Genomic DNA, 24,183 nt, shown 5'->3' with positions numbered 1-24,183 from the left:
CCCAGCTGTGCTGGTGCCATCTCGCTATGTCCATAGCTTTATTTAATGTTACCTTAGTCCTGGCACTTAAAACTTTCTCTGGCAGTTTCGCTGAGTTTGTGTCAAACACCACCCTGACCATCTCATCTTCCTCCATAAGCACAGTCCTTCACCCGTGAATATTTACCCGTGGCAGTTTGCTATTGGATTGCCGCTGACGGATGGCCTTATATGGGCAGGCACTAAATTACAAACGCCAGCGCAGCCTGTCTATGAACTTAATTTAAAGTGTAGGTTTACATCGTGCTTTGTTTCAAGTAGCAGAACTCGCTTCTTATTGTTTCGCTGCCTTCTCAATTATATAATGCATGTTTTCTTGAGCGCTTTTTGAGGTCTTCCTGGTTTTCTATGTACTGCGTGATTACGGGAGGCGTGATGATGTCACACTAAACTCCCCCCACGGCGTTGAAGCTCATCTCCATTACAGTAAATGGAGAAAACTGCTTCCAGTTATGACCATTGCGCGTAGGATTTCGATATAAAACCTGTCCAACTTTTGTAAGGAAGCTGTAAGGAATCAACCTGCCAAATTTCAGCCTTCCACCCACACGGGAAGTTGGAGAATTAGTGATGAGTCAGTGAGTGAGTGAGTGAGTGAGTGAGTGAGTGAGTGAGTGAGTGAGTGAGGGCTTTGCCTTTTATTAGTATAGATAGATATATATATATATATATATATATATATACACACTGTGTGCACAATTATTAGGCAAGTGAGTATTTTGACCATATCATCATTTTTAATGCGTATATTCCAACTCCAAGCTGTATTAACTTGAATGCTTATTGGATTTAAGCACGCCAGGTGATGTGTATTTGTGTAATGAGGGAGGGTGTGGCCTAAGGAGATCAACACCCTATATCAAGGTGTGCAGAATTATTAGGCAGCTAGTTTTCCTCAGGCAAAATGGGCCAAAAAGAGATTTAACTGACTCTGAAAAGTCAAAAATTGTAAAAGTCTTTCAGAGGGATGCAGCACTTTTGGAATTGCTAAGATATTGGTGTGTGATCACAGAACCATCAAACATTTTGTTGCAAATAGTCAACAGGGTCGCAAGAAACGTGTTGAGAACAAAAGACGCAAATTAGCTGCCAAAGATTTGAGAAGAATCAAACGTGAAGCTACCAGGAACCCATTATCCTCCAGTACTTTCATATTCCAGAGCTGCAACCTACCTGGAGTGCCCAGAAGTACAAGGTGTTCAGTGCTCAAAGACATGGCCAAGGTAAGGAGGGCTGAAACCCAACCACCACTGAACAAGAAACATAAGTTGAAACGCCAAAACTGGGCCAAGAAATATCTGAAGACAGATTTTTTCAAAGGTTTTATGGACCGATGAGATGAGAGTGACTCTTGATGGACCAGATGGATGGACCTGTGGATCAGTAATGGCACAGAGCTCCACTCCAACGTGGAGGTGGGGTACTGGTATGAGCTGGTATTTTTAAAGATGAGCTAGTTGGACCTTTTGCATTGAAGATGAACTCAAAATCAACTCCCAAACCTACTGCCAGTTTTTCAAGACACTTTCTTCAAACAGCGATACAGGAAAAAGACCATGATTTTTATGCAGGCCAATGCTCCATCACTTGCATCGAAGTTCTCCACTGCGTGGCCAGCCAGTAAAGGCCTTAAAGATCAAGGAATAATGACATGGCCCCCCTTCCTCATCTGACCTAAACCCTATCGAGAACTTGTGGGCACTTCTTAAACGCTAGATTTACGGGGAGAAAACAATACACCTCTCTGAAGAGTGTCTGGGAGGCTGTAGTCACTGCTCCACAAAAGCTGATCGTCAACAGATCAAGAAACTGACAGACTCCATGAATGGAAAGGCTTATGACTGTTATTGGAAAGAAGGGTGGCTATATTGGTCATTGATTGATTGATTTTTTTTGAAATGTCAGAGATGTTTATTTGTAAATTTTGAGGTGTTTGTTTATTATTCTCACTATAACAGATGAAAATAAACAAGTGAGATGGGAAAATTTTCATTTTTCCTTTAGTTGCATAATAAATCTGCACACTAATAGTTGCCTAATAATTGTGCGCACATATGTATTTCCCTGATGATGTTCACACTCACATTTCCGTTGTGAAACATTCAGGTTTCAGGTTTATTAACATTTTGGATTGACTGATAGCACTGTGTTTGTTCCATATTAAAATTAATCCTCAAAAATACAACTTGCCTAATAATTCTGCACTCCCTGTAATGTGTGTGTATGTATATATTAGACATTAAGCCTGTTACAATAACGGGCGCTAGAACAGTAGGGCATAAACATTAGTAGGAACAGTCTATATTAATTGGCAAGGGACCTTGTATGTAACTGTAATATGTGTCACTGTATTGTGTGCCTTTAATTTTCTCTCTCAGTAATACTGGTTTGTATTTCCGTAAAATGCTTGTAATTTTGTATGACAGTAATACAGTGGAACCTCGGCTCACGACCATAATTCGCTCCAAAACTCTGGTTCTAACCCGATTTGGTCGTGAACCAAAGTAATCTTCCCCCATAGGATTGTATGTAAATAAAATTAATCCATTCCAGACCATATGAACTGTATGTAAATATATATTTTTTTACGTTTTTAAGCACAAATATAGTTAATTATACCACTGAATGCACAGCGTAATAGTAAACTAAATGTAAAAACAGTGAATAACACTAAGAAAACCTTGAACAACAGACAAAACCAAGACTGGAAGAGTTCGCGCTATAGCCTTATGACCCGCTCGCTAAAAACACCTTTTTTAATGAGTTTTAAGCACAGAGAAAAAAATGAAGATTCGAAAAATGAATAAACAACCAAGAAAAGTAACACTGCACCAATGCACGCGCACACGCCTGTGTGTTTGTGTGTGTGTGTGTGTAAGTGCAGTCAAGGCGTCCCGTGTGTGTGGTGCGTCGCGTGCGTGTCCAGCAAGCCTGTGTGTGTGTGTAAAGGCCCCACTAGCACCTGTGTGTGTGAAAGCAACACTCCTAACAGTGACAAAACAATTACATTGACAATAATGTTACGTTATTTTCAAAATGTTTCCTTTAATTTTTCATTATTTGTTTAACACACTACTTCTCCGCGGCGAAGCGCGGGTATTTTGCTATCTTTATATACCAAAGAAGGTAGGAGTTTCAGCAATTTAATCTTATGTTCCCACTGACAGACGTGTAAAACTAAAATTAGAAAATGGTAAAAAACTAAAAAATGTAAAAAAAAAAAAAAAAAACTCAAACCTAAAAAAAAATCTTAAAACTAGAAAAACACCAGTGCTATGTCAATGATGAAGATGCCAAGTCATCTACAGAAGAGCAGCCGCAAAAAAACACTATTTGGGTGGCATAATAAAGTTGTAACACATCTATTAGTGTCCTAAGAATTATGTTGAAAAATAAAACTTTTCTGGCTTTATTGTTGCTTCTCCTAATAAAACAGGTACAAAACTTTATCACTATTTGTAAATTACATCAACATGCAAGTATAAATTATCTTTCTGGTAAGTTTACTAACCACAGTTTTCATTAGGGCTGTTCGATATAACGATATATATCGGATGACAATATGAAAACGTCTATCGCTGCACATTACGCTATCGTTTGTTTCGTGGTTGTCGCCAAAATAAACTGTTTACGGCAATGTTTTTTTCATTGTTTTGATGGCCACCACGTGGATGAAGACACACTAGCATGGCTGATGAAGACGAGGCAACACCAGGTAGCTCCACACAGAAGGACCTTGTTCCTAAACGAGGGGCTATCTCTGTAGTATGGAGATGGTTTGGATTTGAAAAGTCTGACACGGACCAGAAAACGGTACTGTGCAAATTATGCTGCAAACCGATCGCTACCACAGATTCCAACACGACAAACCTCTTCTACCACCTCCGCAAAAAGCACGTGAGCGAGCATGCAGAGAGTTTACAACTGAGAGGCAGGCCACGTAGGATATTACAGTTGTAAAGGTACTATTTAAACGAGCATGTTAAAAGCTTGGAAGATTAATTGCTACCAAAACAATTTGCTTAAGGCATAATTTTCCCTGCAGCGTTTGCTGTCAGCGTTAATCTTGTTAAAATTACGTTTACGCCACAACTGCATTATCACGGCAAATCTCCGTTAACGAGTTACGCGGATGCCCCGTGCTTGGGGCTGGACGGCATCAACACGCTAGCGCCCAGTCCCACGCACGGGCGATCAGCTGTAACTCATTAACTGAGATTTGCCACACTACGATGTGCAAATTAACATTTTACTAGAATGTAGCCTAAAAAATATATTTAATATTATATATTTAATATATTTGTCGTAAGCCTTATTGCTGCTACAGTTTGAAGTACAATGTTTACATTTGGTTTTGACAGTTAATGTTAGACTTGTATTTATTTTGTTTAAAGGGTTTATTGGCCATATATAGATTAGTTGTTAGTGCTTTGATTTTTTTATATTTAATATATGTTGTGAGAGTTATTGCTGCTACAGTTCACATTTTGTTTATGTCAGGCATTTTATATAGCAGTATTTTATATTGGGCCTTTAGTAATTTGTTTTTGAAAAGTGTTTTATATTTGATACATTAACATTTTATGTTTACATTCTAAGTCAAACATTTGCTCAAATGTTCTAAATAAAAGAACAGAAATAATTACAAGTTGAGTACTTCTCATTTTTGATTTTTTTAATTTAAATGAAAAAAAGGAGTGGTGATTATATAAACTATTCACTGAATACAAAGAAAATGTACTATATCGTGATATCGGGATATGAAATGAAATATCGGGATATAAGATTTTGGTCATATCGCACAGCCCTAGTTTTCATAGTATTTTCTATCCACATAATTAACCATGAAATAACTTCCAAAATAAATTAGGAATGCACATTGTGATGACATTCAGGGAATAAAAACAATTCTTTCTGGTTGATAACACAAAAATGTATGTTTTTGGAAGGTATCCTATAAAGGAATGGGAGTGATCAAATTAAACTTACAAAGAGCAATGGCTAGAAGCTCAAATAAGACTAAAAGGCGAAGAGGATGAAAAAATAAAAATCACAACCTTGACTGGTACCTTTATAAATATAACAAGCTTTGAAAAACATTACAATTGATAAACATTATTGGACTGGAGGAATAAATCTTTTTCATATTAATGAATTGCATCCTAAATTCCAAAACAAAATGGAAGTCACCAAAAAAGGCCCCTAATCCTACAGTCTAAGGACTTTAAAGCTTTCTCTGATATGAGAAGTGCAGCAGGAGACATTAGATGTCTAAACCATGACTTTACTGGAGAAAAAAGGCTTGAATTAAGCTGAATGAATATGTGCCAAACAATAAATGTTGGGCAGAAAGTCCTGCCAGTAGCTTGGCATCAGAGTTCCAAGAAATTGGGTGGTAGTTTGAATAATCAGTGGACTACTTTTTTTCAAAATAACAGATTACTTCGAAATTAACAAATTTATTCATATTTGTGGACATTATAGCAGTGAATATCTGAAAAAGTGAGTTAGACAACTATTTTCTAGAGGAAAATAAAAACTCAATAGGAAGATCATCATGACTATCCAAGCAGTCAATAGGCATAATTTAGTAAATTCAAATTTGTTTACTAGAATTAACCAACTCCATTTTAAAGCTATTTATTCAGAGAGTGAAGTGTAAAGCAGCATCAGAAATACTCAGTGGGAAGTAGTGAGAAAGGGCAACAACTGCCCTCAAATTAAACAATTTTGCCACTTAAAAAACAAGGGTAGAGGCAAAAAAATACCTGAAAATTATACATTAGTAATAATCTAACATGTATTAACACAACTACTGTACAAAAAAAAAAAAAAATCAGCTTTCATGCTCTGATTTCATCTAATGTTGAGTGTTTTTTTTTTTTAATATATATATATAAATTGCTTTTTCCTACAAACTTAAAAAGCTGACTAAGTAAACTCTCTCATTTAAAAAATAGAGCACTTTTAAGGAAATAGTTAACACTTTTAAAAGTTTTAGTATTTTGAATTTTTTTTTATAATTTCAATAATGAGAGAGATCACAATTTGCATATCAAATATTTCTGGAACAGTACAATTAACAACGCAATTGTATGTATTAAACGATTACGTAAAATACATGTTTTTGAATGATACATTCTATTAAATTTGGTAATTCAAAACTGAACCTAATCAGAACATCAGTATGATGCAATTTTAAGCTTTGAATTTTATGGAAAAATGATCAGAATTCTGCATTTATATATTTTTATATAAATAACCAAGCCAATGAAGTAATGTAGAGTTCCCATCCACATAGTGAGGCAAATTTAAAACTTGTATGTCTTTTTCATGGGCATGTTTTGTTATACTTGAAATAAATGTGTACAGTAATTATTGGCAACTAATGCCATCCATTATTCAAAAATTTCTAGAGGGATATTTTTTCCCTGAAATACCTATAAGGCAACCCTGGAAAAAGTGATAAATGCAAAATTAAATAAAACCAATTAAAGACAGTGTCATTAAGGGAGCCCACATGCTTATTCCATTTTTGACCATTCCTGAATGATATCTAGATTTAAGCAAAGATAACTGGAATTGCTTGATAATGTATTTATGAAAGAATTAAGAATTGTTTATATTGACTGTTTGATAGAATGAACTACATCACATATGCTGCCCCAATTAATATAGGTTGTACATATTGCAGGTGTTGTTGGTAAAGCAACTTAGAAAGTGGACATACCCAATTTTAGACACTATATGGCTAAAAGTATGATAAAAGTAAAAAATAAAAAAAATATGGAATTAAATGAGGCATTAGTCGGCATCCACCTATTGCCAAATCCAATGTTGCACTGTTTATGTAGATGTCACTATTTCCACTGCTACAATTATTCATCTAAATCAAGTGTTGCCGTATTATTATTTTTAAATAAATTATTTCTAAAATTTAGGATTTACATATTCCTTACGTTGTGCATGCGCCGATTTAAATCATCAAAATAATCAATGTGTGACTTATTAGTTTCAGTCTAGAAAAATAAAGATATCAGTGTAGGTTTATCCTGAAAAGTAGCAAAATTTATTTTTTTGCATACAATTCAAATTTAATCTTTTTTTTTTTTGGAAAATGACCCATTACCCACAATAATGCTACATAGACAAAGCAGGGAAGACATGGTAGCTGAACATTTAAAATGGTAGGTTTTACAGTTCTATAAACAAGAACTTAATTCTTTTCATAACTGCTTCAGTTGCTCTGCTCAAAACATTGACTCTATTTACATGCAGCAAACACAATTATTTTCCCAAAACCACCATTTACAATAAACTGCTAAAATGTAAAAATCTGGGTATTGCATCTGCAGTAGACTTAAAAGTAAATCAGAGTGGTAGAACAGACTGCATGTAAAATAAACTGTAATATTGTTGAGAGCAGGTAATTGTTGGTGCATTTTTATTTGTCATTGTTAATGTTTTCTTTATGTACTTTGTCCTCCCCACTGAAAGAAGGGACTTCTTACAAGAAGCTATCCTGTGTATTAACTTAGATAGGGATTGTTTATCTAAGTGGAAAAATATGTCTTTCATTTTTTTAGTTTAGAAAATAACTCATACAGATTTTAAACTGGTTTTATTTGTATCCAGAACCCTAACACCAAAGCTTTATTTATATTCTGGCAGTTCTTTCTTAGACAAACTATAATTACATTGGTTTCTTTCTCATTTTTTTTCTCATTTCATTCCCAAATATTTCTCCAGAAACTGAACTTTTATGTTTACAAGTTTACCACACAATATCATACCACAATACCATCAGTCTAGCTTAAGCCAATTTATTCAGGGTCAAAGTCGACAACAGCCTATATCAAAAGCATTTGGCACAAGGCAAGAAAAAGCCCTGGGTACAGTGACAGTCTATCACACAGCTCACTTTTACTGACCCCAATGCAAACTCTTAACACTGTATGCGAGATAAAAACCAGAGTAGCTCAAGGAAAACACACACAATCATGGAAAGAAAATTTTGATTCCACATAGATGTGGCCTATGCACAGGAATCAAACCCAGAATGTTGGATCTACGAAGGTGCAGCACTTACTACCTTTTCACCTTTGTATAAATAGTTTAAAAGAAAGAAAAGTCTTGAAATAAAGAATGATTTCTTAAAACCTCAAGCAGCAATTTTTTTTTTTTTTAATTCCACCAGAAGAATCTAAATACTGTAACAAATACAACATGACCTTGTAGTTTATCCAGACTTGTTTGCCCAGGTGTACAATTTCACTTGGAAATGAAGAAAGGAAGCATATGTACTGTATATGATGAGACTCAGGCTTTCTAACAACACTGTGATATAACTGTCGATTTATTATGTGGAATAGAGACATATGTTTATGTGACTGTGGAGTTACGCATTATACCAGTACTGAAAAATTACATTAAAAAAAGGTATGGCACCAGCATTTCATAAACAAAGATACCAGAAGTAAATGACAGTTTTTCCAAGCTTCTTGTACTCCATCATCTATCAACACAATCGCAATTGTCAGTACAATCACAACTTTCTGACATAAGCTTGACTCCTCTGTGCTGGGGGATGTTACAGCATGCGGTGCATCAGTAGCACCTTGTCACTTTGACAGTTTTTTTATTTTTATTCGATTTTGCAGACAGTGGTATTGTGTTCACTAAAAACATTAGATTTACACTCCCTCACTCATTCTTGTGGCAATCCTTCTAATTTTGCTCAGTAAACAAGAAAGAAAACAAGCTTGTGTTAAAACAAAGAAATGAAGATATTATATTTTATTAAAGTAACAAAATATAAACTGGAATGGTTAGCTCAAGCATCGAATTTCAAAGTACAAACACTTATGAAAAAATAAATCTGAAACAGTGCGAATATAAGCAGGATATGAATAAGCAGTCTGAATTTAAATGCTTGCTTCCTGAAGGTGAGCACTTATCCACTGTGTATTTTGTGATGAGATTTTCTTATCGATGGCAGATAAAAACCTGTAAAAAGACATTTAAAAACAAGGTGCCTCAGGTGTGCTTGAAGAAAGAAAAACCCTCATCATGCAATTGCACAAATCATTGATGATCCGATACAACAAATGAAAGGTCAGTTGAATGAACTTGTTTTGCAGAGTGAACAAATTCTCATTTTAGTTAGATCTATCAAATGACAGACTTGAATCTGCTCAGCTACTTAGATTTTTAAAATAATACTTTGATAAACTTTGATTCACACAGTTGCTAAAAGAAATAACGTATGGGGGGTGGGTGGAAGTCAAGAATTATGACCTTCATGCTGCAAGTGTATGTGGGAGAAAAAAAGTTTGAGAACGGCTAGGTCTAACTATCTAATATTCTATGAGCCGTATTGTATTCGTATATCCCTTAAGGCAAGCTTTCATGTTCTTCCTCCTTTAAATTTCTTGAAATGTGCAGAATACAAAAAAGAAATCTATTTTGTTTAGGTTTCAGCTCTACAATTTCTGTGTTTCTGTTTAATCTGTGATATTACGGTTTTTCACTTGATTTTTTTTTTTAATCCCATTATGTTCTTTTCCAAATTTGACATTGTTTTACCAAACAAGGGCAGGTTTGAGGGAACAGCGATATCATAGCCTAGAAAAACACTTGATTAAGTTAAGGCCACCCTGGCTGGAAGCAATTAACTGTAAAGACAACAGACTTTCAGGGCAGAACTTAAACCTTAGCATTTTTAGAGGTAGCTTGGTTGACCCTAATATGCACAATTCAAACTATGCCTTTACAGCTTTCAATTTGGGATAATAAATTTCAGTATTTTAAAATTCATGACAAAGTTCACATTTCGTTTAGGATGACAACAAACAAAAATATATTACATAATGGCTATCCACCGTAATTTATAATAACGATGTGCATGCTCATTTGTTTTTCATCAGTATTATAGGGTGCCAGAATGATAACTGATATGCAAAGATGAATAAACTTCCAACCTACAGTGGTTCCATGTTTTCACTGTATTCAATCTCTTAATGAACTCCAAGTTGATGAGTAAAAACCTGAAGTATTTGGTAGCTCCAAAAAGTTTGGACAGAATAAGCCATATGTACAGTAGGCCACTCTCATTCAATATAAATAGTGTCTAAAAACTAATTTCAAATAAAGATGTACAAATATATGGCAATGATGAAAAATTACTTGGAGTTAATAAGATTTGGATCACAAGTAGACTGCACTTAATACCACACAAATAAAAACATTTAATGTGAATAATTAAATATACCTTGTTCATTTTTTGACATTCACTCAATACTACTTTTTACTCATTGAATTTCATTATTTTTCCTCATTTAACATCCAAATATAAGAAGCAGGCACCCATAAATGTCAGCTGACACAAAGTCCATTAACAATCAGACTCTAATGTAAAATGCACCTGCAGCAAATTGCCAAGCAGTGAAAAAATATGATAGGTTAGATGAATCTCTACCACCTTCTGTTCAAGAATCTACACTGACTTGAGTGCTCATTATTAAGAACAGATGTTTCTAAGAACTCCAAACTAGCTTTCAGTAGATTTTCATGTAGGGAACCATGTCTTATATGATCACAGAACATCTTGCCAAAAAGAACATGGTGTTATACAATGCCTCTTTCCAAACACAATAAAGACGTTTTTGCATATACTTGGGCTTTCTAAGTGATAAGACCTTAACATAATTGGACATTTATTGGGTAAACCAGAAAGAACAACATTTTCTTCAACAAACTATTTGATAGTTTTGAATTGAAATTAGATTCTCAAAGAAAAAGAATGTACAGTAGAGTCTTGTTTATCTGACATAAACGGGCCGGCAGAACGTCGGATAAGCGAAAATGTTGGATAATGGCAGGCGTTACCAAAAGGCCTATTAAACATCAAACTACACTCACCTAAAGGATTATTAGGAACACCCCCTTTCGCCTTCAGAACTGCCTTAATTCTACGTGGCATTGATTCAACAAGGTGCTGAAAGCATTCTTTAGAAATGTTGGCCCATATTGATAGGATAGCATCTTGCAGTTGATGGGAGATTTGAGGGATGCACATCCAGGACACGAACCTCCCGTTCCACCACATCCCAAAGATGCTCTATTGGGTTGAGATCTGGTGACTGTGGGTGCCGTTTTAGTACAGTGAACTCATGGTCATGTTCAAGAAACCAATTTGAAATGATTCAAGCTTTGTGACATGGTGCATTATCCTGTTGGAAGTAGCCATCAGAGGATGGGTACATGGTGGTCATGATGGGATGGACATGGTCACAAACAATGCTCAGGTAGCCGTGGCATTTAAACAATGCCCAATTGGCACTAAGGGGCCTAAAGTGTGCCAAGAAAACATCCCCCACACCATTACACCACCACCACCAGCCTGCACAGTGGTAACAAGGCACGATGGATCCATGTTCTCATTCTGTTTACGCCAAATTCTGACTCTACCATTTGAATGTCTCAACAGAAATCGAGACTCATCAGACCAGGCAACATTTTTCCAGTCTTCAACTGTCCAATTTTGGTGAGCTCGTGCAAATTGTAGCCTCTTTTTCCTATTTGTAGTGGAGAGGAGTGGTACCCGGTGGGACCTTCTGCTGTTGTAGCCCATCCGCCTCAAGGTTGTGCGTGTTGTGGCTTTACAAATGCTTTGCTGCATACCTCGGTTGTAACGAGTGGTTATTTCAGTCAAAGTTGCTCTTCTATCAGCTTGAATCAGTCAGCCCATTCTCCTCTGACCTCTAGCATCAACAAGGCATTTTCGCCCACAGGACTGCCGCATACTGGATGTTTTTCCCTTTTCACACCATTCTTTGTAAACCCTAGAAATGGTTGTGCATGAAAATACCAGTAACTGAGCAGATTGTGAAATACTCAGACCGGCCCGCCTGGCACCAACAACCATGCCACGCTCAAAATTGCTTAAATCACCTTTCTTTCCAATTCTGACATTCAGTTTGGAGTTCAGGAGATTGTCTTGACCAGGACCACACCCCTAAATGCATTGAAGCAACTGCCATGTGATTGGTTGATTAGATAATTGCATTAATGAGAAATTGAACAGGTGTTCCTAATAATCCTTTAGGTGAGTGTATGTTATAATTTTACACATTACGAACCTAATAATCATGTTTTACAACAAAACAGAATAAATTAACTGAAAAAATGCACTTACAGTTACAGAATTGTCTGAAGTTAAATACAGTATGTACTGTACTTAAAAAGTTCAGTCCTGTGATGATTTAAAGACATTTTTGATTACAGTTTGCTTTCCTGATGAGTGCCGTTTCTTCGCTGTCAAGTCTTGTCATCTTTGCAGCATCATTATGTCGATTCCTGTAGCTTCTTCTTGTTGCTCAGTGTAATTAATTGCAGTTTCTAGAGCCTTAACTCTGTCACTCATATAGTCAACATCCATACGAGCGTATACTGTTTACTACAACATTGCGACTGCATGTGTATGTGTGTGTGTTTGTACTGTGACGTGCGAGTCCCCATCTTGCTCCCGAAAACTCGAACCCGAGTCTCAGTACTTTTAGCAATACCAGCTTTATTCTGCTTGAAAAAGCAACAGCGCAGTTACTTACTGCAGCGGGATCTGCAATTCTCCTATACACAGACACAGCAGTCAGGCAGGTTCGGGGGGGGAAAGTAATACCGTGCCCTGCGCATTTACAATATTCCTTGTATCACCCATCAACGGCAGGCGCTTATAGCATGTCCGCAATCTTTTCGGATTGGCTTTTATGGCGAATTGCTACAGTGCTGGGAGACATCGATTGCTTTGGGACATTCTTCCGCGTGTCGTCCGGTTGGATGGAATCCCACAAGAATTTAGAAACTCACACCAGCCATGATTCTTTTCAAAGATAAAGTGCAGGTTAATTTGATTTATGTATTTTTACTTTATATTTTGTATTAATCATTTTTATATGAATAGTTTTGGGTTGTGGAACGAATCATCTGAGTTTCCATTATTTCTTATGGGGAAATTCGGATTGATATACTGTACGAGTGCTTTGGACTGCGAGCACATTTCCGGAACGAATTATGCTCGGAAACCGAGATTCCACTGTAATTAGCTGCGGTAGAGTCGGAAGCAACAAAAAATAGACTACGCTCACACTTGCAACTTGTAGTTCTTGTTGCCGATTGATGCATTTTTTTTTGGCAGTGTGACGTCAGATAATACGGAATGTTGGATAAGTGAAGGGAGGATAAGCAAGACTCTATTGTATTATTATTTCACAGTAATATGTTCTGAACACTTAGTTGTAGTACTTAGCTGTCATTTTCAAAACCAAGGCTGTATATGATACTCTATATAAGTTTCCTTACTGCTGACTGTTAGTCTCTTCTAAATCACACAAATTAATAAACTATAAATTAAGATGCTTGCTTTGCATTTACCAAAACAGACCTACAGTATATGATGTGCAAGTGTTCTGGAACAGTACTTCACAGATAAAGGAGTTAATTTTTCAGTCAATATGAGCCCTGTTATATCAGAAAAAAAAGATCATGTTGCATTCCATAATGATACCAATGGCGAAGGCAGTATAAAGGTTTACGGATAATACTTTACTTAAACATGGAAAACGATAAACTTATATGTTATAAAATGGACTAGACAAATTCGATACCAAAAAATATGCAAGTTAAGGTGAAGTACAATTTCCAAAGCACTGTACATGACTGATAAGTAAGCATTGCTTTGTCGTTATTGATGTAGACAACATTATCATCCAAAGATGCTTTCCAATTGTGCAATAAAACTGTTCATAAATGAGGCCCTGGCAGGATGAGTGACTTCCTTAGTATCCAAAGTAAGTAAATCAGGGCTAGAGGAGAAACCAGTAACAAGTCCAACAGAGCAACTACTTTTTATGTTTATATATATATATAGGGAGTGCAGAATTATTAGGCAAGTTGTATTTTTGAGGATTAATTTTAATATGGAACAAACACAGTGCTATCAGTCAATCCAAAATGTTAATAAACCTGAAACCTGAATGTTTCACAACGGAAATGTGAGTGTGAACATCATCAGGGGAATACATATGTGCGCACAATTATTAGGCAACTATTAGTGTGCAGATTTATTATGCAACTAAAGGAAAAATGAAAATTTTCCCATCTCACTTGTTTATTTTCATCTGTTATAGTGAGAATAATAAACAAACACCTCAAAATTTACAAATAAACATCTCTGACATTTCAAAAAAAAAAATCAATCAATGACCAATATAGCCACCCTTCTTTCCAGTAACAGTCATAAGCCTTTCCATTCATGGAGTTTGTCAGTTTCTTGATCTGTTGACGATCAGCTTTTTGTGGAGCAGTGACTACAGCCTCCCAGACACTCTTCAGAGAGGTGTATTGTTTTTCTCCCCCGTAAATCTAGCGTTTAAGAAGTGCCCACAAGTTCTCGATAGGGTTTAGGTCAGATGAGGAAGGGGCCATGTCATTATTCCTTCATCTTTAAGGCCTTTACTGGCTGGCCACGCAGTGGAGAACTTCGATGCAAGTGATGGAGCATTGGCCTGCATAAAAATCATGGTCTTTTTCCTGTATCACTGTTTGAAGAAAGTGTCTTCGAAAAACTGGCAGTAGGTTTGGGAGTTGATTTTGAGTTCATCTTCAATGCAAAAAGGTCCAACTAGCTCATCTTTAAAAATACCAGCTCATACCAGTACCCCCTCCACGTTGGAGTGGAGCTCTGTGCCCATTACTGATCCACAGGTCCATCCATCTGGTCCATCAAGAGTCACTCTCATCTCATCGGTCCATAAAACCTTTGAAAAAAATCTGTCTTCAGATATTTCTTGGCCCAGTTTTGACGTTTCAACTTATGTTTCTTGTTCAGTGGTGGTTGGGTTTCAGCCCTCCTTACCTTGGCCATGTCTGAGCACTGAACACCTTGTACTTCTGGGCACTCCAGGTAGGTTGCAGCTCTGGAATATGAAAGTACTGGAGGATAATGGGTTCCTGGTAGCTTCACGTTTGATTCTTCTCAAATCTTTGGCAGCTAATTTGCGTCTTTTGTTCTCAACACATTTCTTGAGACCCTGTTGACTATTTGCAACAAAATGTTTGATGGTTCTGTGATCACACACCAATATCTTAGCAATTCCAAAAGTGCTGCATCCCTCTGAAAGACTTTTTACAATTTTTGACTTTTCAGAGTCAGTTAAATCTCTTTTGGCCCATTTTGCCTGAGGAAAACTAGCTGCCTAATAATTCTGCACACCTTGATATAGGATGTTGATCTCCTTAGGCCACACCCTCCCTCATTACACAAATACACATCACCTGACGTGCTTAAATCCAATAAGCATTCAAGTTAATACAGCTTGGAGTTGGAATATACGCATTAAAAATGATGATATGGTCAAAATACTCACTTGCCTAATAATTGTGCACACAGTGTGTGTGTGTATATATATATATATATATATATATATATATAGCACTGAGCAATTGGTAATGCTTAATTTTTGCTTATTTTCTGTTTGCTGTTAATGTCACAATTACTAGATAACTGATTATAAAATAAGCACAATTGTATTACATATTGAATATTATTACTGAAGTGAAAGCCCCTATTCTCTACATTCAACTTTAAATTGGCCCAAATGCTGCTACTTGACATTTTACGAGTTTTCAACCAATCAATTAATCTGGAAATATAAACATGTCACTTATAGATGCAGTGTTTATTTTTTGGTTGCTATTTGGTATTTTGCTTGGTTGTTACATGTATATTAAAATTAAATATATGTAGTGCTAATAACACCTTATTGTGAAAATTAACCAGTTTATAGCCTACCTACTGGTATTTTGTCCATCGTTGTCATTTGCCAATGCCATATATAAGAATCATTATACCTAAATGACACAAGAAGTAAAAATATAGCAAAATAGACAACTTGAATTCAAAGCTGACCTTTGGACAATGATAAGATCTGAAAGGGAAAACATAATGACATACCAATACATATATGAAGACTGAGAGCTGAAATCAATAGTACTACAGGCAGCACCTTTGCAACCTGACATACAGGTGACAGCCTTGTTGAGAGGCCAACTAGAGTGGTTGTGTACTTTCATGAAAACACAATTGACTACTATTCTACATTAATAGATAGCAATAATAAAAATCCTAGGGTACTTTTTAGAGCAGTGGCTAAATTAACAAATGGCAATTCAGATCAACAGTGCAAAATACCATCAGATATTAGCAGTACAGACTTTATGAACTTCTTCAATGAGAAAATTAAAAATATAAGATCCCAGATCTCAGCATCACAGTACAAACCAAATACTAGCTTAGCAGACCCTGTCGCACATTGCATTCAGCACTTTAGTAATTTTAATCCTGTAACTCACCAGGAAGTCTTAACTTTAATTACTAAAATGAAGCCCACTACTTGTTCCCTAGATCCAGTGCCAACAAAACTAGTAAAAGTGCAATGGATGTTCTTGCAGCCCATTCTAACCGTTATCAATAGTTCATTACTGCATGGCACATACCTGATGCACTAAAAGTGTCAGTCATTAAACCTTTACTTAAACAGTCAGACCTAGACCCACACATACTAAATAACTATAGGCCTATTTCAAATTTACCATTTCTCTCTAAAATACTAGAGAAAGTAGTCGCCAGTCAGCTTCAGTCACACCTTACGCATTACAATTTATTTGAGAAATTCCAGTCTGGCTTTCGCACTGGTCATAGTACAGGCACTAACACGGGTTGTAAATGACATTCTGATATCCTCTGATGAAGGAAATTCCACTGTAATTATGTTGTTGGACTTAAGTGCAGCATTTGACACCATTGACCATTCTATTTTACTGCACATGCTAGAAAGCGATGTTGGGCTTACAGGCCCGTGCTCGCTTGGTTCAGTTCTTATTTATCAAATCGATTCCAGTATGTACAGAAATGTGCAGACAGTACTCCATCATTATACACAGAAGTTCAATATGGTGTCCCGCAGGGCTCAGTACTGGGACCTTTACTGTTTTCACTTTACATGCTTCCACTGGGATCTCTCATTAGGAAACATAATGTTAATTTTCACTGTATGCAGATGACACCCAGTTATACCTTTCATTTAAATCAAATGAAGTTTCTCCGATGTTGTCTTTAATTAGTTGTGTTAGTGAATTAAAGGAATGGATGAATGAGAACTACTTGTCTTTAAATACAGATAAAACAGAGATGTTAATTGTTGGAGGGAATGACGCTGATCACAGCAATATTTTGTCGTCATTTAACTCAGTTGGAATCCCAATTAATTTTACTGAATCAGCCCGCAATCTAGGAGTTATCTTTGACTCTAGCATGTCATTTAAAGCATATTACAAAGTCGTCCAAAACATGTTTTTCCATCTTAAAAATGTTAGGAAATTAAGGCTTTCTAAATAAACAGGATTGTGAGAAATTAATTCATGCATTTATCTCTAGTAGGATTGACTACTGCAATGCGGTGTTCACTGGCTGTTCAAACTGTTCTCTATACAGCCTCCAGTTAATCCAAAATGCGCTGCAAGAATTATTACAAGAACAAGAAAATATGAACACATAACCCCAGTTCTTAAATCTTTACACTGGCTCCCAGTTAAGTTCAGGGCAGATTTCAAAATCCTCCTTTTAACATATAAAGCATTAAATGGCCAAGGTCCGCTTACTTGTCTGAACTTATCATGACTTACAAACCTGAGCACATTAAGATCTCAAGATGCCGGTCTGCTTAGGATTCCAAGGATTAATAAAATAACAGTGGGAGGTCGAGCTTTTAGTTACAGGGCCCCTAAACTGTGGAATGGTCTTCCTGCTTCCATAAGAGATGCCCCTTCAGTCTCAGCCTTTAAATCCCGGCTGAAGACTCACTACTTCAGTTTAGCATATCCTGACTAGAGCTGCTGATTAACTGTACATACTGCATCTCTGTTGTTAGTCATTAGCACTATAACATAAGTAACATGATAATTATATTTGAATACTAACCCTCACCTATTCTGTTTCTTTTCTCGGTACCCAAATGTGGCCATTGGTGCCACGGCCCACCTGCCAAGTTGTTTGCCTGCCTATGGTAAAGTCATCCCTGATGGAGGATCACAGGAATCATGGGAAAGAGGGGTCCTTTCATCGGAGCAACGTTTCAGCCGTAGCATGGCCAAATGGGGAGGCAGCTAGATGGATGAGGTCTCCAGGACTCTAAAAATATCCAAACCTAATTATGTCATATCATCTACTGTTAAACCGTACTTCTAAAATTTGTATTATTATGCTGTCTTAAGGAATTGCTCTGTTCTGTATATTGTATTGTATTGACCCCCTACTTTTGACACCCACTGCACGCCCAACCTACCTGGAAAGGGGTCTCTCTTTGAACTGCCTTTCCCGAGGGTTTCTTCCATTTTTTCCTACAAGGCTTTTATTGGGAGTTTTTCCTTGTCTTCTCAGAGAGTCAAGGCTGGGGGGCTGTCAAAAGGCAGGGCCTGTTAAAGCCCATTGCGGCACTTCCTGTGTGATTTTGGGCTATACAAAAATAAACTGTATTGTATTGTATTGTACTTGTGATGGCTGATCTGTAAATACTCCCAAAAACATGGCCTTGGTAGCAGGTCTCACTCATACACTACAAGATTTAGACAGCAACTTATTTAACATGTACCATAACTATGGCAAAAACCTAAAAACGGAGGCTGTTCATGTTGCCTGCCGGTATGAGGGTCAGTTCATACTTTCCATATAATTGGAGATGTATTTATGCTCACAACTGAACGCAGAGAAGACAGTAGTTTACACATTTCTAATTAACATTAAAACAAACTTTAGCATGCCTTCTCCATAAACAAAATGATTTCTGTGAATTTTACCATGCATTATTTTCTGTGTTATTAACCTGGGTGTCTCCTAAATGGTTATTAATTGGTCTAAGATGCAATTACCAATTATAAAATGTTATCAAAATTTGCATTCCTACCTAATTTGGTGACAGCAGATAATGATGGCATATATGAAAAAAAAATGTTTCTTAATATTCAGGGGATATAATCATTACTTGACAGACATCAAAGAGTGCTTTAAACCCTAACCCTATTAAGCTTTAACTGCTTAAGTACTGCCAATGCCTGTCTGGACTGCATTTTCATAAAAATGGAACATTTGCCTGTGTGCAAGGTTTTTGTGGTGCAATTAATATCCTTGTACAGTATAGAGTAATCCTTTTCTACAGCACACGCACAAGTTGCACCTAGAAAAATAATGTGTACAATATGTAAAGTACTCAATGATGTTTTAAAAGGAATGGAAAGTGCACTTCCTATAACTATTTTTTTGATTAGCAGGACATGTCATACCTGATTTGTACTGTATTCTGAATTATGGATGTATGTAAACTAGTTCACATACAGCCATGTGAAAATGTATGTACACCCCCTTTTAATTCTGTGGTTTTAAATATCATGAGATAAGATAACCAATAGGTGATATTCTGTGTATGATTTAAAGCCTGGCAGCACCCGGCTTTAATTACCTTTAAGCTTATAAGGAAGCAGTAAGAAACTATTTGCTTTATCCATACATGGCTTACTTTCTGTTGACTTACTTTCTGAATAAATAAGACAAAGTAAAATCTGTCCTGTGCTGAATGCAGTTTCCCCATGACTCTGCTTGGGATAAGAGGGTTTGAAAATGGATAGATTTATCTGATTTCAGGTCATACTGGTAATTATTAGTTATATATAAAATTACACATGTGAAACAAGTTGTACAATCACTTGATAAAGTAAGTATATTCCTTTGTGAAAGCACAGCATAAGGATCGTTAAAGGGTAGAGCTCAAGCCACCCCCAGCCAACCAAGATCTCCAGCTCTAAACTCACTTCACTCTCCATTTTACAGAAGGAATTCAAAAGTGGACACACCTTTGGTAGAAATGGCACCCCATGTCCATACTTTGGAAAGTTATTAGAAATTCTGTTAATTATATAGAATATACAACACACTACAAATAACAGAAGACAAAAGAGAGCACTGACAGCACTTTTTTTTGTCCTCCCTCAATCTGACCTTATCATCAGACACATCTTTAATGACATACAATACAATATTACATATAGGTATTCTACTTTTACACTAAATATATATACAAGTTATATAAGCTTGTATTTATTTTTATTACTTATTCATTACTCTTCTTAGCTAATTTGATTAGTTCTTCTTTTCTTTGCAACAATTTCTTTGACATCTTGTAAAGCAACGTGAGCTACATCATGTACTACAGAAATAAATGTTCTTGTTGTCGTAATAAAGAAGACACACTTCATCCAGATTCAAACTAGGTTAGACAGCTAATGATTCTGAGCCAAACTTGACATGAAAATCTCTCTGTTGATATAATTTACGGTAAATGCACATCAGACCATGTGTTCATCCAATCATTTTCAAACCTGGTTGTTCCAGTTTTAGTGTTGTAGGGCAGGTGTCCTGTCCTGGCTACATCAGGGTGCAAGACAGGAATCAATCCTGAATAAAGGGCTTAACTATCACCTAAACTGAATTACGTACTGTATTCCCAGAAATAAAACTTGTTCAAAACCCGTATGGATAAGAAACACAATGAATCAACAAAAGTCATCGAAACAGATAGCATATTTAAACAACAGTTTTCTTTTTCATTGATTGGCTGTATTATTCATCCTCTGAGTTGGTATCCTTGTTTATTGTATGCATCTGAATTTCCCAATGGAATTAATAATGTTTATCTAATCTACTGAAAGTAGTTTGTACTATTGTATTTCTGAGGTAGCAGTGATAGATTGGCCATCTACCATAGCTCTGTGAAAAGGATTACTTGTGTTGTTTTGTGCGATGCATTTACCCTATTTTTTGACATCCATTGCATGCTCACTCTAACTGAAAGGGGGTCTCTCTGAAAATTACCCTTCCCAAGATTTCTTCAATTTTTTTCGGGAGTTTTTTTTTTTTTCTTGTCTTCTTAAAGAGTCAAGACTGGGAAGCCATCAAAAACAGGGCCTGTTAAAGCCCACTGAAGAATTCCTTGTGTGACTTTGGACTACACAAGCAATAAAGTGTTGTTCATTCAAATCAAACTTTTCCGATACTTTTTCAGTGTTTGCACTTTACTTTTAATGTTTCTAATTCCATCCTTCCTGAACATAAATGTCAGCTCAGTTTACTACCTACATACGTACAGCATCTTTCTATTTTACGTTTCACTAGTATTTAGTGAACGGCAATAGTTCTTCCTTTGAACTGTACATTACAAAACAATAATTGGATAGGCGGTTAATGAATGATCATGCTCATCAAAATGGAAATGATCAATGAGGGTAATGGATATATGCAATCATACATGTTCTTCCAATATGAACTGCAGTCAACAAAACAAAACTTAAGGAAAAGATAAGGCCTAAGTTAATTTTTGGGATATGCAGAATTCAACAAATATGCTTGCTATATTTTGATTTTTATGATAGCATACCTTTGTCATAATAATAATAAGAAAACTTAGGAATGTATTGATACAATTTAAATTAGTTGTTTAACTGATTAAGCATCTTGAAATAAACCCAAATGAGTAGTTGCATTACTGTCTACAGTACTGAGATACATACCATTACATTCAACTAAGTGAACACATATAAAATAAATTATATTGATCACACTACTCACACGCACTTACAGTACAATGTATGTAACTCACTCAAATCAAGAAAAATCATCCAAAATGTACATATTTCACCATTTGAAAATTCCAATCATTCATTCAAATTGACACAATGGAAAAGTAGAAGAGTCATATAAGCCAAATTAATTTAAAGCACTATAGTGAACCATACTTCAAAGTAATCTATCTATTTTTTGAACCCTCTTTTTTCCATCATGTGCTTGTGGGAACCTAGAAGCTGTAAACAATCCCAAATGGGATGCCAGTCCACTACAGGACATAAATACACAAAGCTTCCATGTTCACTGAAACCCAATATGGATTTAACACTAAATTATCAATTAACATGGAGTTATCTGCAATGAGAGGGGAAACTAGAGTACCTCAAGAAAAACCAAGCAGACACCAAAGAAATGAGCAGAGAGAGAGAGGAATCAAACGCAGGTTCCTAGTACTGTAAGGAAAAAGGGTTCACCACTCAAAGATACCACACCACCTTAATTAGGATGCTACACTCTTAACATTTAAAATCATGCACATATTTGTAAAAGACAAAAAGGGATAATTTAACCCATATGCCTGCCAGGTTTGGTAAAAACCTTGACAGCAAAAAGTCATAGATTCAAATGACAACGGATACAAAAATGCATGCGATTCTCTGTTTATGTAGTATTGTAGTACGATTACAGTGAAAGTTAATATTAGGTAACAGAACTATATATATATATATATATATATATATATATATATATATAAATAAATAAAGCATGTTCAAAAATAAATTCAGCTATTTACATCTAGTTAACAAAAAATCTCTTTTGATTCTACAGCTATGAAGGCTGAATTTTTCATGGATTTAAAAACAAATGAAGGAATGGATGAATGGCACTGTATTTTCTGCCCGGAAAATCAGATTATAGTGGTTATCATTATTTTAGGAAGATTAATACAAGACTACTGAAAACGTGCCTGTTGCAAACAAGTTTTGTGTATTGTTTGCTAACACGAAAAAAAAAAACTAGAGAGAAGTAAAGCGTGCACGGCACTCTATTTTAAGCAGGTTTTCATATTTTTTTTAATTTGTGATCAAGTAAACAGGTACAACTTGATCTTTTTATTTGTTCCTTATAAAATCGTGCCACTAGTTACAGCACAATCACAACAATCTCCATCGAGAGGTGAGCTCTGCTTAGTGGGCATCGACGGGTCAGCGCTGCACCCTCGGGCGCTGTGGACAGACAGATGTCTTACCGGATGAGTTATCGGCGGGTCCCACGAAGTTCACGAACAGGGCAGAGAACAGGTGGGGATGCGTCTTTTCTAGCGCCTCGCACAGGTCTGCAAAATGATCCCTCTCCTTATTCACAAGCATCTTCAGCAGCAGGTCGACCTTTTCGGCGCTCGTCGCGCAGTTGTTTTGTAGTTCGAACCTCTCCAGCTGGCCCAGAGTGCCCGCTTTGTCCAGCAGCTCGATTAGCCCGTCCGCGTCCGTTATGGAATCCATCAAGTTCTGGTGGTACTGATCTAACAACTCTTTATGTTTTGCTTCCATCTCTTCTTCTCTCGGCACCTTCACCGCCCAGCTTTTTTTTAGTTAAAAAAGAGAGAATCAAAACCCCACCTCAGTAAACGCGCAAGGAGCTAACAGTCACTGACTTGGCGAACGGCACAGCTGTCTTGCTGAAGAACGCTTGCTTTTGTAGCAGCTTTTCATCACAAATTCAAAGAGACTCAAGTAGCCATATTTGTTGCCCAAGGCTGTTGACTGCAATAAGAAACAGCATAGCATTTCTTTTTCCGGCTCTCAAAAGTCCTACATTTCGCTTTTTCCCCTAAGCTTCCCTAAGCCACACATGTCTACCCACTTAGGGTATTTCCCCCCACCTCTTCCAGATCCTTATTTAAACTCCTTTCAACCGCAGAACTGAATAAAAGTAACGTTAACTCTCCAAAGAGCTTTCCCACAAACCCGACGGATCCGCCATGTCTTAGCAGCTGCTGCCCGCTGTCAATCACGAGGCCACATACTTGCCATGTAAGGTAAAGAGGGTGGGGCGTAGACCAGACACGCCAGGTAATCGCCAGGCGTGGATGCGCTGCTGCTCTGCAGTAGAAAGCTCTTGGAAAACGGCGACGAGTTCAAGGGGGTGGGGTGTACCCGCCAAATGAATCAACAGCTTTGGGCTTTGCCTTTCCTTTGGCCGTTTCCTCGTCCAGACACTGAGAGCAGATGGTAACTGCTAGTATTAATGAGTGCGGCTGTTTTCTCAGTGTGTGTTTTGTTTTTATTTCTGTGTTAAAGAGTTTCTCCTGCATCTCGGAAAGCAGCTGAGTAGGCCTGGCGCGGCTCCTATCCAGCAGCAATTCCACGCGACTCCCTTTGCGCGCGGCTTCACTTTATACCCTTTCTCCTCTC

General features: G+C 36.7%; 1 protein-coding gene across 3 annotated transcripts in view; it reads right to left on the bottom strand.

Moving 5' to 3' along the window:
* Positions 1 to 23,829, bottom strand: part of dlg5a (discs, large homolog 5a (Drosophila)) — a 236,991-nt gene extending 213,162 nt beyond the window's left edge. For all 3 annotated transcript variants that reach the window (XM_039773036.1, XM_039773053.1, XM_039773044.1), the window contains exon 1: positions 23,019 to 23,829. In XM_039773036.1, the coding sequence (XP_039628970.1) occupies positions 23,019 to 23,319 (301 nt within the window). In that variant the 5' untranslated portion in view covers positions 23,320 to 23,829. The remainder of the gene's footprint in view (positions 1 to 23,018) is intronic.
* Positions 23,830 to 24,183: the final 354 nt, after the last annotated feature.

This window comes from Polypterus senegalus, chromosome 1 (assembly GCF_016835505.1).
Source record: "Polypterus senegalus isolate Bchr_013 chromosome 1, ASM1683550v1, whole genome shotgun sequence".
Classification (NCBI taxonomy): Eukaryota; Metazoa; Chordata; class Cladistia; order Polypteriformes; family Polypteridae; genus Polypterus; species Polypterus senegalus.
The sequence above is the reverse complement of the archived record's forward strand: the minus strand, read 5'-3'. Positions and strand labels throughout refer to the sequence as shown.